Here is a 14,765-nt window from a genome sequence, read left to right on the forward strand (position 1 = left end):
GTAGCATGTCTTGTGCTAAAGAGATGTTATCAGGGATGCTTCTCCCTTAAGGAAAGCTGCTCCCTCGCTCTTTGGAAATCATTCTTGGAAGAATGGGAACCAGTATAGCAGTAGCACTAATACTTGGGAAAAATCTTGTAAACTACTGAGCAAAGGCAGAGTAGTCTGAACTTAGAGAAGCTATTCGAGCCCTCTTTTTTGGGTATTGTTACAATGAATGACAAGGAATAGAAAGGAGGAAGATTGACACCACTAGAGAATTCAGTGGCCTGCCTCCAAAATATGCTCTTCCACAATATCCCAACACTTGAAGAAGAAACTTGGTGCAAATCCATCCCTACTGCATTCTCCTTGCGGATTGCTAAATTTAACAACAATGCCAATAGAGAACAAATCCATCCAACAAATAAAAGAGAAAACAACTCTGCTTTAATGATTTATATTATTTCTCACCTTACAAGATGATAGACTGAAGTGTTCAAGTTCATGGAAAGATAGCAATGTTCCACTCTCTCTCTTTCCCCAAGGTTCTCTCTCCTTACACTGGAACCTAATGTTAAGAAAACAACTTTGTTCTACATAGACAATAAGGCTAAAAGTAACCAGAAAAAGAAAAAAAAGAAGAAGACATTCTCCACTTTCCAATTTGCTTCCATCTGTATTGTTTCATTTAACAAAATCCAACAAACGAAAAAACTGATACAAAAATCCATGCTCTTCTCATCAAATGCTTTTCCTGTCAAGATATAATTACTCCTCCTATACCCCAAACCCAAGTAGGATATATACACGAATAAATATACTGAACTAGTGGGGCCGCTTGGCAATTAATGTGCACAAGTGCAGTGGGGTAGAACCACAGTGAATTGCAAACACCACATTTTTTGTGTGCAATATACAAAATTAAAAATTAAGTCACCTTCTAGCTTTTGTTTCTGTTGTTTGGAACTGAGGTGACAATTGTGAGCCACCACCAAGTGCAGCAGCAGCTGATTCTACATGTGTAAGGAGATACTCGTATATCTTCTTCCTTAACCTGTCAACCGTCTCTGCTGAAATATGCAGTGCTTCTCCTTCATCCTTGCTTGATCCAATTCCGTCCAGCCAGTCATTCACACTCTTGAGCTGAGTCAGCATCCCTGCAATTTGACCATTATCTGACAAGGCTGAGGCGTCCACATCAGCATCCAAGAACTTCTCCACGAATTCCAAAAACCAATCCTGGGACTGCAGTTGCAACATTTCAGCCAAGTCAACTGCCTCGTCAAGCCCATTTCCTCTAATCCACTCTGGCGGTGGTTGGACCTGTGGCTTCGGACTGATGGATGACACATCCCCTAGCCGGCGAGGAGTTCCTTGTGAAAGCTTAGAACCTACCATTTGGCGGGTTTTACCTTGAATTTTTGCTGAGGCATTCTTGGTAGAGTTTTCTAGGACTAATATTGGTTGGTTTACTGGAAGGGTCTTCTGGCTTTGAGTGGGAGTTGGAGCTGGAACTTGATTCAAGGAAGGTCCTTTACTGAAAACAGAAAAATGTGACAGATTAGTTGCCAATGCAGCTTGGACCCATAAAGCTGCATGTTTTCGCCTGTCATGCATGGCCTTTAATGCTTCTTCTGATAGGCTTTCTGATTGATCTGGGGAGGTAGCGCTTGGAATAAATTTTGATAGAGAATCAGCCACCATGCGAGCATTATTCAAGCTTGCACGAAGAGTCAAGAACTGTTCAACTGCTGGCTGAGGGTTATCTTCCTTTGAAGAGGTGCTTAACTCAGAATACATGCTGCAAAAATGAAAATTCACACAAGCATTATCTCAGCAGAAATATATAGCAGATTACAAATATTAGACTGTAATTAAAAATCTAAACATAAAAATATACCCCTCCCAAAAAATTACTATAAAGGCGATGGATCTGTAGGGTTGAACTTCAGCTACAAGCTAAAGCATGACCAATTAATTTTGCCTAAATGATCAGTGTCTCACAACCAACATTATCATCAAGAGAAGAAAACCCATATTTTTCTACAGATCAAGGTTGTGCAGTATCCCAAAACTGACAAAGCTCCAAAATTATAAAAAAATCCCTATATTAATTTGAGTAATAGGGGCTCTTTCTCATGCAAGGAATTGTTGTTCTTACTGTAGATTCTGCTGTCGAAAATGAGGGAGATGATGATAAATACTGATCATACAATGTTTCATATTTGTATTTTTCTCTAAAATCTAAGAGCTGAGATGTCTTGCACAGGGTGTCCTACAAATCAAGTCAATCACTTCCATATACCGAGATGATAACAGCAACATGATGACCAACGTAGTTTAATTTCAAATACAATTCTTTGAATGGGCTCCTCAGCTTCTACTCTACACTCAGAGGTAAGACCAATCAGTTTGAGGGAGCTAATCCGACCCTCACTTAAGCCCTTACACTATCTTATGGGATTCTGAAGGTTCTCCCTTCTTAATTATATACCTTTTTTCAGAAAAAAAAAAAAAAAATAAATAGGCAAATACATTGCAAACATACTTTCTGGATTCCTAAACTTATTGAAGTTTCCAGAGCATGGCTCTACCTTTGCTCCTGCTATGGGGAGGAAACGCCAGGGTAGGTGAAGTCAGATATGCCTCAAACCAAGTCATCACTTCTTTTAAATGTAACTCCTCATAATACTAGGGATTTTATGCTTTCCACGGCTGCAATGGAAAGCCTGTGTTGCATTTTAGCCCCAGAAAAGCATCAATAAACATGATTGTCAATTTAATCATTTTTCCCTTACTAACATAACACATCATTAATTGTCACCATCAGATGATAATCCAAGTTCTTTCATAACCCAGTCTAGTCATCACCATATAAGAAAAAGCCCTATCACCCAATTCTCACAAATACAATTGTGTATTTGCACCAACTCCATATGTAGCAGCTATCCATGATTTTGTCATAGGTAATTAACCTTTTCCTCATCTTGACTTGCATTCTTTACCCCTTGTACCACCATTCATTGTTATGAATGACTCTGTAGTGGTACAGCACTTAGTTTCATTGCGCATGATCAAGCCATTGATCACCCTGTCCAATCTTTCCTCAACCGAGGTAGATTTACCTCACCTGAACTCAAATCATTCTCCTTCTATCTTGTATTGTCACTCATACCGGACATGATCTTCTTTTTTCTTTTTCTTTTTTTTGCAACATTTGTTTATATGACATACTGCTCTTAACTGGAATCAAGGTCAAAAGTCAGGCCTAGTTTGGTTTCACAAACCTTTCAAACCATCCCATCCCATCCCATCCCATTCCATCCCATCTCATCTCAACATCCAAACACCATTCAAACACAAACATTTTTCAATTTCAAATTTTCAACTTTTCAACTTTTCCATCTAATCATTACCTAGTCATTACAACTTTCCCAAACTTCCAAACAATTAACTTTTTCAAATCCCAAAACAAAAATAATATTAAAAAATTATATTTTAACCCTCTTTTAACTTTATAATTTTTTTTATTCAACTTTTTTTTTCTCTCCGTTCGCAAAACCCATAAAGCATCTTAACTCAAAACATTTCACTACTATTCACAAATTATCTCACTTCTATTCACAAATTTCTCATCTCATCTTTGTAACTAAACAAGGCCTAAGTCATTTAGATACAGTGATCCAAAGAACTTCAGATTTTAAAGCATCTCTCCTAATTCAGGCTTCTCCGTTCCCTAGATTCCTTAAACTAAAATAATATAACAGGATGAAGGGATTAACTTGTGAAGTAAGCACATTGATGGATGATGCATTACAATGCAGCGCCTAAAAGAGACCTAGCCTAGACAATATATTATAACCAAGAGCACCATACCTATAAAAGAAACCCTCCTGTAAAATGATATTTACTCAAGATCAAAGATTTGTATCCAATCAGGTCATATCCGAGAAAACCTCACTCCTTCGGAATAACTCATGAACAAGGCCTCCATAATCACAATTTGTGGTCCTTGCCACAGTGGGAGAAAGGCAGGTCTGCGTTAGAGTCTAGAATCCAATTTGCTAGAGATCAACAAACTCCAAACACTTACTCAATTCCTTGCCATACCATTCCAGTTTACATTATTGTCTTAAATATAGTCTAAGAAAGCTTATTAAAAGATAATGCTACCATAGCTGCAAAATGTCATTATCATCCTCAACTATTTGCAAGTCTAACTAAGTCGTCCCAAATTGCTCAAGTTTGGGTTGCTAGAAACTCAATTTGGAGCTTAGCTTCTGTAGGTTGGTGGATGAAACTTTTACTCTAGCAGATTGTAATCAGTCCGCCATTGGATATATTCAAACATAATGCTACTGTAGGACTATACACAGCCCGCCAGAACCACCAGTTTCTCTGCTCAGTTTCACTTTTACATCTATGTTTTTCTATGCCAGAACACTTGAGCGCTTTAATCAAGCAGAGCCAACACATCTTTCACAGTGTACATAATAGCATATGTATCAATAATCACCACCGCTGCATATTCCGGATATAAAGTTGACATAATCATGCCCTCCAGTGCAATATCAGTAATGTTCAATCTAGAATATGATGGTAAAGGTATTGACCAAGGGATAGATTGAGAATAATTACAAGAAATCATAAGCAATGATTCATTACAACTATCCAGCATAACAAAGATATTTCTAGTTTCACCACCCGTACTTATTTTCTAAATACTTTTTTTTTCCATTTGAGTAAGTATACCTTAGACATTTAAGTAAGGTCTCTGCAGCAGAAGCCTCTTGAATAGCTTCTATTGCTGCCAGCTGTGCAGCATCTCTGTGCTTCATAACTTCCTGTCATAATAAATGTGGAAGAACAGAATAAGAAAAAGAAATTGCAAAGTCATAGAGCTTATCTTCCAATATGGGTATCATTTAAGTAGGTACCTATGCATATGAAATTCAGACTACGGGGTGAATCAAAATTGGGAAAATTACACTTTATCCCTCAAATTACCACTCTTTTGTAACTTGTCGACCAAACTACTAAATTTGTCACTTTATCCTTCAGAGTATCACTCCTTTCGCACTTAGCCTCCTCCTTTGAGATCCAGCCATTAAGATCTTATGTCACCTATTTTGTCCATCTTAATGTTTAGATATTAAAAGAGGGGGTCAATGGCAACATACTTTTAAAATTGGAGGATTACGTGATAACTTTGGTGGTCATATAGCAAAGAGTAGTAATTTGGGAGGGGCTAAAGTGTATTATCCTGTGAAAAATCTAATCCATGTGCCAGCAAATGCAAACACTCAAAGGCAACCTTTTCTTTTCCTCTTGTTGAAGTTCGAGATATCTACAAACAATATGTCATGGAGTTTATACCTTTCCAAGCTTTGCAAGAGATGAAGGGAGTGAAGTCCATGACACATTTCCATCTGTCAATCTTCTACTATTTAGGGAAACCTTCACCAAGTTTCCAGGAAGTCCATTACTAGAAACTTCTCTGGATGATTTCTTTCCAGCAGAAGTTGTTTGCTTACTTGGCTTTTCTTCATCGCCCCAAGTTCCATATGCAGAAACTCTCTTTGCAGACAATTGAACCTTAACTTCCCCCTTAGATGATTGGACCACGTTCTCCTCTTTGGATGGCAACCTGTCACTTGATGTGCTTAATCTTGATGATGTAGTTATCCTTGGTGACGTACTTACTCTAGGAGTCTGGCAAATACATTTTGATTAGATGATAATTATAGTTGTTTGACCTGAAGGAGTGCAAAAGGAGGCAAAGAAAAGAAAAGAAAAGGAAGTAAAACAATCGGAGAAATGCAAGAAAGAATTTCCCACAACCCATATCTCAACATGAAAGATAAGGGTAAATATGCAATCCTTGGGATTTTCAGAGCCAAAATAAACGAGATTAAATGAGGATAATAAATAAATACTTCGGGTTTTTCAGATGAGAAATGCACAGTGGGATGATATTTGATTGAACTGCACGCATCAAAATTTGAAAATACCCTCACTGAAGATGAGATGACGTGAAAGAGCCAACAGAAGAAAACTATAGCAAGCCCGATTATGCAGGGCATCTTTTGGTTGAGAAAGTCTCATTTCAGTGACAAATAGGAGCATGAATTCCTTGCTTGCTACTTTTTGTTTCTAACCGCTTGCTTTATTTGCCAAAGCATTTGAAATGATGAGTACATTAATCAAGCAACTATTCTATAAAAAAATATTAAGTAAAGAATGATAGAACTTACAGAACTCCGTACTTCAGGCGTCAGATCATGTTTGGTGGCCCTTAATTTTGAACTCTCTCTACTCTTCACCTCCATATTGCCTTCCCAGCTCTTCCTCAGAGCCTTGGCCCCCAGCTCAATCCCTTGAACAAAACTTTTAATTGGATTTCCCATGGCTATCTTCTTCCCTGAGGGAAGGGGACTAGTGCAAACAGCATTCACCTTCTCTAACACTCCCAACTTGGCTGCCGCCTTCCTTCCCCCCTTAATTTCTGCCTGCTGCTTGACCCCATTAGCAAACTTCTCAAAAGAAGACGGCAACGAATAACAGCTCGTCGGAGAAGAAGGAATAGACCCTGAATTTAACGATTTCAGTCTCCCCAAAGACTCCTTCTTTACATCCAAACTCAAAGCCGGTTTCGATGGTTGTGAGTTCGATCTAGTAAAAGATCTCATTTTCTTATCCAATTGCTGTTCCTCTTTAACTTTTTCCTTTTCCCAAACATGATTATTCCCTGAAACTTTCTTAGGTGATTTCACTTTCTCCCCAGATTTCAAGCCTGAAGAAGAATTATTATTCAGAAATCCCAATGCGTGTGTAGCAACAATATCTTCAGGGCTTCCCACACAGGGTGGCGCCCTGGGACGGGCCTAACCCCACGCAGAATCGGGACCGGTGAGGCTGCTTCGAGGCGCTCAATATGAATAAACTGACCCAATTGGATCTTATCACTAAGAATCAGATCATCATGTTCATCAGGGAGAGATACATAGGTGGCATGAGAGGAATCAGAGACCTTGAGATAGAAGCCTTGGTTTGGGAATAACTCACCGCCGGCAAGCGCTGGAACAATGCTCACAACTTGCAAAAGTGATGACCTGTGCTCTCCAGCAACCTTTATGTCTGTGTTCATGTGCTGCAGAAGCTTGAGGAGGACACCAGGAACAAGATTGGCCATGTTTGTTTGGGGCCTTCAGTTTGCATTACACTGAAAGCCCAGATGTAGAAATCTCGAAGACTTTAGATGTGAACACGAATATCTTGCAGAAACTTTTATAATCTTGACATCTTCAATATTTTCTCACAACACGTTTTCCTCAATCCCCATTTCGAGAAAAGGTATCAAATGTATGGACTTTGATGTCTTGCAGAGAAGGCAAACCGGGATTATGCTTTAGACCCACATGAAGTTCCGTTACGAAAAATGGGATTTATCGTAGAACACCAAATCTGAAAAGATCTCGCACCGTTTTGAGATGCAGATTTGTAAGGTCTGAGCTTCCAGTACCAAAAAATAAAGAATAAACAAAAAGAAAAAAAGACACCAACCTGGTAGAGTTATCAAAACAATACCTTAATCATAGGACCCAGCCCAGAAGAGTAAAAAACTGGGTTCCAAGAATTGGCACTTGGCAGTGCTAAATCTCTACAGTTTTAATCCACAAACATATCCGAAATTTCTTTGTTTTGGCAGGGTTTTGTAGCGTAGGCTAGAGAGCCAAAAGATTGAAAAAATCCAGAACGGTAAAAGGCACTTTCCCGGAACAAAATAAGGGCAGAAGTCTCGAGTAAAAGTGTTTGTACTGGATATGGGGATGGTGCTGAAAATTTGTAGGAAACAGAAAAAGATGCGGGGGAGAATCATTGATGTCTGCTTCTTGTAAGTTAGTGAGAAGAAAAAAAATAAAGACAAGGAGATGTCAGAGTCCGAGGGTATGATATGAGTTCAGATTGCGACACACACATGTAGACACACAAACATATTCACACATTGAACTTAAAAATGGTGGGAAGCATACAGAAATTTGAAGCTGACGACACTTCAGCGAAAGCCAAATTTATCTCGGAAATTCTGGTTGGAACTGGACGGAGAATCTTGGCAGGCAAAAGTTTTATAAAAACTCAGAAAAAAGTTGGGTGCTGGATATTAATTCAGCAGAGAGCTGACATTTTGATAAAAAGAAAATTTACAAAATTAAATTTATATACTGAAGTAGTTTTATATAAACTATTAAATTTATTTTATAATAAAATTAATTTTATAATATAACGTATCACATCAAGATACGTGGATTAAAAATTTACATCAACTCATCTCATTTTTATAATTTTTTAAATTCTCATACAAAATATAATAATTAATTAAATTTTTTCAAATTACAAAATAATAATAATATTATTAAAAAATAATATTCTAATAATATTTTATTTAACTTATTTCAACTCATCTCTCAAATTAATTCTTTATATATAAAATTTATGTGTATACCTAATAAGTGAAATGAGTGTATTTGTAATGCAAATGGATTGGGAGAGGCAGGAACAAGGTACATGGCGTGTCGGCTACCTGTGATAAAGATGGGTGTCATATGATATCCCCAAGATAATAGAAGTGGTTGCTTCCTCTATTTTTATTAATTTTGTTTCTATGTTTCTTACTAACATGTGATAGGCAACGCTTGTGGACCCAATCAGCCTACCTATCTAAATTGTACACAATAATATTACTTAACTTTTTCAAGTTTTTAGTTGATATTTGAGATTCCAGTCAACATTAACATGAAATGAAAAAACAAAAAGCACTCGAATCCAATTAGATTGAATAACCTAAATGATTGTGGAAATTGACTTGATTATTAAAATCGATATGAACGTTTAATCATAATCTTAGATTTCATGTGAGGGTATTTTATCAAATTCATGAGTTGTGTAAGAAATTGCTAACTCTTATTAGGGTGCCCCGTTCGCAAACAGGGGATGTGTGGGCAAATGCCCGCACACATCTGGCCACTAGAGGATGGGGTTCGAGATTTCCCCGTCACTCAACCTAGTATATGTGTATATATATATATATATATATATAACTAATTTTTTAATAAAATAAACGTCGGTTTATATTAAGTTTAGTTTAAAAGTTAAACACTCTCTCGTGGTCTCTGTCTCAGTCAATCTCAACTCTCTTTTCCCTTGTTTCGCCATTTGCTAGTTGTCGTCTGTTGCGGTCTCTTGCTCTTCCCCTCTTGTTGTCACCTTGACATTCCAGCACTAGGTATCTCTTGCTCTCCCTCTCTCTTTGTACTTAATTTTTGTTTTGGATTATTTTTTTAGTTGGCTGTTGACGATAGTTTGGGTGGTGGGGGGTTTCGGGCGAGGCGGGCGGACGACCTTGGGAGCCAATCCACCCCCTAGCATGCGAATAGCCTTGGCGGCCAATCCGCCCCCTGACATGAGGACTGAGGCAATTGCCCACGGAGGGTGGAGCCGAGCACCGAGGGCCCAACTCTCCCACCCTCCATCCCATGCGAGGGGGAGTAGGGGTGGAGCTAGCGGCCCCATCTAGGAAGTGTCAGTAGCACCGCTAATTTTTATATTATTTTTAAATTTCACAACACTTTTTTAAAATTTATTTTCCAATAGCTAGTTTTATAGAATTATATCCAAATTTCATAACACTCTGGCCCACCACCAGCTAGATTTGCCAATTCCAAATGACAAGAAGCCATGATTTAGATATTATAATAGCCAGTTTTTTTTAATGGGTGATCAAAAACAGCTGTTTAATGTATAGCGTTGAGTTAGATAAAAGTGTTAGCTATATATATATATAATATGATACGCAAATAGCTTTCATTCAGTAGGAATATTGTATTTTATAAATATAAACCCTTTAATCCATATTGCCTATACATACAGATAATAAATGCTACACTGACACTGTACTGCTTGGTTGTCTGGAATTTGTTACTAACTCATTATGCTCTCTGCTTTTCGCTTTAATTAGTCGCCAAATGTAGATTCAGGTGCTTAATTGGAAAAGTATTGATTTTGCTTCAAATACTTGCCAAAGAGTATTTATTGTTAGGAACACATCACTCATAACCCAATATGAAAAGAAATCTGAGAAAGGACAGTGGCGGTTGTGGGTGTGTAAGGCTTCGTTGTTTGCATTTAAAATTCATTTTAATTTATTTTAATTTATCTTATTTTATTATTATAATTTTTTTTAAATTTTTATATAAAATTTAATAAATAATTTTATTTTTTCAAATCTTAAAATAGTTTTCTCAAATTCTTACATAAAATATAATAAATAATTCAATTTTTATTCTATTATTTACAAATCATCTCAATCCATTTCAACTCATTTCTGAATCTAAATCACTCTTAAGTGTCGTGTAATTATTTCAAGTCTCGTGTAATTATTTTGAAAAAATAAATAAATATAAGATCTACAGTAAAAAAATTAATTTTTTAGTAATAAATTTTATATTTTTCAAAATGACTGTACAGTGCTTACTCACTCCACGACTCTTTGTAACATTACTCAAGAAATATTGTGATAAAATTTGTTGAATTTTTGAATATCCCAAGTAGAAACATAAGATCATTATCTTACTTCCCAATTCTGAATGTTAATGAAAGAGATAGACACGTAAAATTCTATTTTACAACTTGAACGGAAAAGGAATTACACGTCGGTTTGCTTTACCATTCGTATGTAATTGAGTTTGGCTAAAACGTTTCAGAAAATAGGTCATCATATGCAACTTCTTGAAAAGTAACAAGGGAAAAAATTATTAAATATTCTCAAAATATACTTAATTTGGTATTTTCATCCTATTATAACATATTATATACTTAGAATTATTTATATAAATATTAATTTTAGTATATAACAAGAATACGACGTATCGGTAGTTCAAAATTATATAATAATTATTCAATAAAACAGTTTAATTAGCACTTTTGGAAGTATATATAGTATAGTTTAGCATGTTGAGTGAAAGAAGGGCCCATGGAAAGGAGTAAAAAACTCAAGCAATATATTGAAGAAAGAAAGGTAGTAATTATTCAGCTTTCCTATTCTCAATTCACTTCCCTTCCTTAGATGGTTGCAGGCTTATCTACCTAACTTACTCGGTCACTGCATTAACATCAACATGAACAACGCGGGCAAGCAAAGACTACCCTACTGGTTTCCAGCATATTTTTTTTGGCTTTAATTCAGAAAATGGGCGGTGGGGGATTTCAAAACATATTGAAATAATTTATGTTATATATCATTCTTTCATTCTATAAATATATATATATATATATATATGTGTATGTATATGTATATGTGTATATGTATATGTGTGAAAAAAAGTAATGCTAAATATAGTTGTGAATTGTGTAAGTGTTATGCACTCATTTTGAAACGAGAAATGCTATTTGTAGTCGTAGGGTGCGCAAGCAACATGTACTCCTTTTGAAAACAAGTGAGTAAATATAGAACTCATGTGAAACAATTAATTTTTTAAGAATAATGATAGGGTTACTACCCTACTACTACTCATTTACTACCCAATTTGTATTTAATTTTTTTTAATTTTTTATTTTACATAATGATTAAGGAAGTGAGTTTTAGTAAAATTATATATAATTTTTTAATTTTTTCTTGGTAATTAATGATGTTAAATAAATACTTAAAAAGAAAATAATAAAAAAATAAAAAAACTTGAAATATACTTGGGTAGTAAATAGGTAGTGATAGGATAGGTTACTACTCATTTTTTAATAGTAGACTTCACTTTTTTTTATAAAGAATACGTGACGTTCGTACAATCTATAACTATATCTAGCATTTTATTTTTATTTTTTAAAAAAAATATGTTGTGCTTGTATACTCTATTATTATAAATATTATTTTTCTTTTTTAACGATGAATTTTATATTTTTTTAAAATGGATATACAGAGCTCGGGCACTATATATATATATATATTGTGTTTATCTAATATTATCTATTAATCCTTACGTATGATGAGTAGTATGAAAATGATGAATCAAATTTTTCAATCATTACATCAGTACTTTTTCAATAAATTTCATTCATTATAAGTGGGATTCTCCTATGGCTATTAAAAAAATAAAAAATAAAAAATTATTTTAAAAGGGTAAGAAAAAGAAGTTTCCTCTGTTACAATGATCACCCACCATCACAGGCTTTGCCGACACATGAGTCAGGGACTTATTACCTAATCATAGTAGAGTCTTGACAGGGAAGATTGCTCCAGCACTACTTAAAACAGAGGATAAAAGTATTCTCTAAGATATTAGAGATATGATTAAAGCACTGTAATGATTTTCTTTTACCAAAGTTAATGAAAGATAAAGCAAGAAGCTTAGCTTCCTAATCACACTTAGTACTAAGCAGAGCAGTCTATTGAAAAAGTTCTATACTTAAAAATACTCCAATAATTTTTAATTGACAATGATCCAATAATTTGTCCCTAATTAATTAGTATTAAGCTTAAATGAGCTCGAGATACGTATATGTATATGCATACGTGTTAGAGTTTTAGCCACTTTTCATTAGTTGAAACATAGATTGGAGTATGATATTTTCCGTTTCACTTTAAATGGCTAATTTCCGTTTTGAAAAAAGTATAGGATTTGTTTTTTTGATAATTTCACTAATCAATTTCAGAAATCAATAATCAAAATACGCTAAATTGATAATATTCATTTGCCTTGACAATGTTGCTCTCAATAAATTCAGTACTATTGATGGTGAATTTTCTCCATGGAAACGAGTACACAATGTCATTATTTTTTTTAAGAAAAAATGTCATCATTCATTTATTAGAAAAATTTATATTCATGACCAGATACATTCTGGGATATCCCCATATCAAACATGATATCATAAACTAAAGTATGCATTTAGAGCTCCACGTACCAGTACATTATTTCTTTTTGTGACTGATCTGTTTTCACTATTGATGATACTCTCTACAGGCAAACGTCTAAGAGACAACACTCTTTGTCTAAACAGAAACTTAACCCTTAGTAGAAATAGAGGACTCAGCCTATACAAATAAACTTTTGAGAGACAAACTCTTTCTTTATTTTAATTAACAATAAGGAAACACAAAATGAAAGCAGGAAGATAGATGTGAAAAAATGATGAATTACAGTTTTGACTAACTCAAGTAGATTTTCGAATCTGTGATGGCCCGCGAAGGCAATACACTTGTCTCTTTTTAGTCACAAAGGTCAAATCTGAAAGGTCTAGCGATGACGAGTTTAGAAATTTGGAACGTGTATTGAGAAGAATTGTCGAAAGGGATGGCAAGTGAGGACCACACGCAAATGTGGGCGGTGCATAAGAACTACAAGCAGTGATTTTTGCAAAATCACCACTTTCTTCCTAACGATTTTCGACCTGTGAACCTATTTATGTCGTGCGTGTCTCTCGGAAGTTGCCGGAAAGCTGTAGATTTGTCTTTTTCAACCTTGAAGAAAGTAAAATAAAACTAAACAAAATAAACATTGATAGACAATGTGAGTGAATAGAGGAAGGAAGAAATGAGAGAGAGGAGTACTCCTATCCCTCTAGCGAAAATCAAATCTGTAACCCTTGATTTCTTACGAGAAAGAGAGAGATAGAGGAGGGAAGGAAGCACTAGGGTTTTTTACACAATGTTATTATTTAATACAATGTAAATGTGAGTATATTTATATACTCAATAATAATAATAATAATAATAATAATAATAATAAAGCAAGAGAAGCACAATATAATGATATATAGCAAACTGTGTTGCGATCAGACAAATCGTCAAAAAGAGAAAAGATTCTTGGAAATCAACAATGAGCCGACTTCAGTATTGCACGCGGAAAATGATTGGGCCGAGAGGTGGTCCTGAGATATTTTTTCCATTCAATTTTTTTTTTTTTTTTTTTTTTATGTTTTATTTACTTTTTATTTAGTGATAAAATTTTTTTTTAAATATTTAAAAATAATATATATATATATATATATATGAAAAAAAAAATCAAATAACCTTATAAGAGAATCTCACGCACTACTCCTTTGATAAGTGTAGCACATCCTATTGAAGGTAGCCTATGAAGCTTGGGTTCGTTTTGATAAGGCCGCAGACCTAGTTGTCCCTTTGCTAGGGTTGAGGAATTACAATTCAATATTAAAACCTTTTGATATAATTAATGCATCTTTGAGAGGTTTTCTCTCCTCAATTAATTCATGTTAAGGTGGAGGTTTGAGAGTCAACTTCATCTCATCCGCATGTGCACTACTTTCAACTTTGTGGGGGTCACAAGTTAATATATTGTTAAAAAAATAAACATACAAAGATTTCAAATGTCATATATATACTAAAGAAATAAAGCTTTTAGCGAGGAAAAAAAAAAACATATTCGCTAAAAATTAAATATTCATCACAAATATTGTTTTGAAAAGAGAAAAAATCGTAGCACACTCTTTGAAAAAAAGGTCGTTAAAAGTTATCAATAATAATAAAAGTACACCGTTACAAAAGGTACCACATTTAGTGACGACACTTTCGTCTTTCGTCATGGGAAGGATCTCATATTTGGTCTCCAAAAATTCTATCAAATCAAAATTGTCGCAAAAGCTAATGTAATTTTGACAAAAGATTTAGTTCTCACTAATATTAGACAATTTATGTCGCCGCGAATATAAAATTTATAGCAACCAAAATAATTGTCACTAGTAGAAAACTATTTGTGAGGAAATTTTGTTGT

General features: G+C 34.8%; 1 protein-coding gene across 1 annotated transcript; it reads right to left on the bottom strand.

Moving 5' to 3' along the window:
* Positions 1-635: 635 nt before the first annotated feature.
* LOC121250835 lies at positions 636-7,980 on the bottom strand. Its single transcript, XM_041150067.1, is given in 6 exon segments — positions 636-1,783; positions 4,735-4,826; positions 5,359-5,694; positions 6,237-6,847; positions 6,850-7,446; positions 7,570-7,980. Coding segments are annotated over 5 exon segments (2,232 nt in total). The 5' UTR covers positions 7,175-7,446; positions 7,570-7,980; the 3' UTR covers positions 636-915.
* Positions 7,981-14,765: the final 6,785 nt, after the last annotated feature.

The sequence above is a fragment of the Juglans microcarpa x Juglans regia genome, chromosome 1D (assembly GCF_004785595.1).
Source record: "Juglans microcarpa x Juglans regia isolate MS1-56 chromosome 1D, Jm3101_v1.0, whole genome shotgun sequence".
NCBI lineage: Eukaryota > Viridiplantae > Streptophyta > Magnoliopsida > Fagales > Juglandaceae > Juglans > Juglans microcarpa x Juglans regia.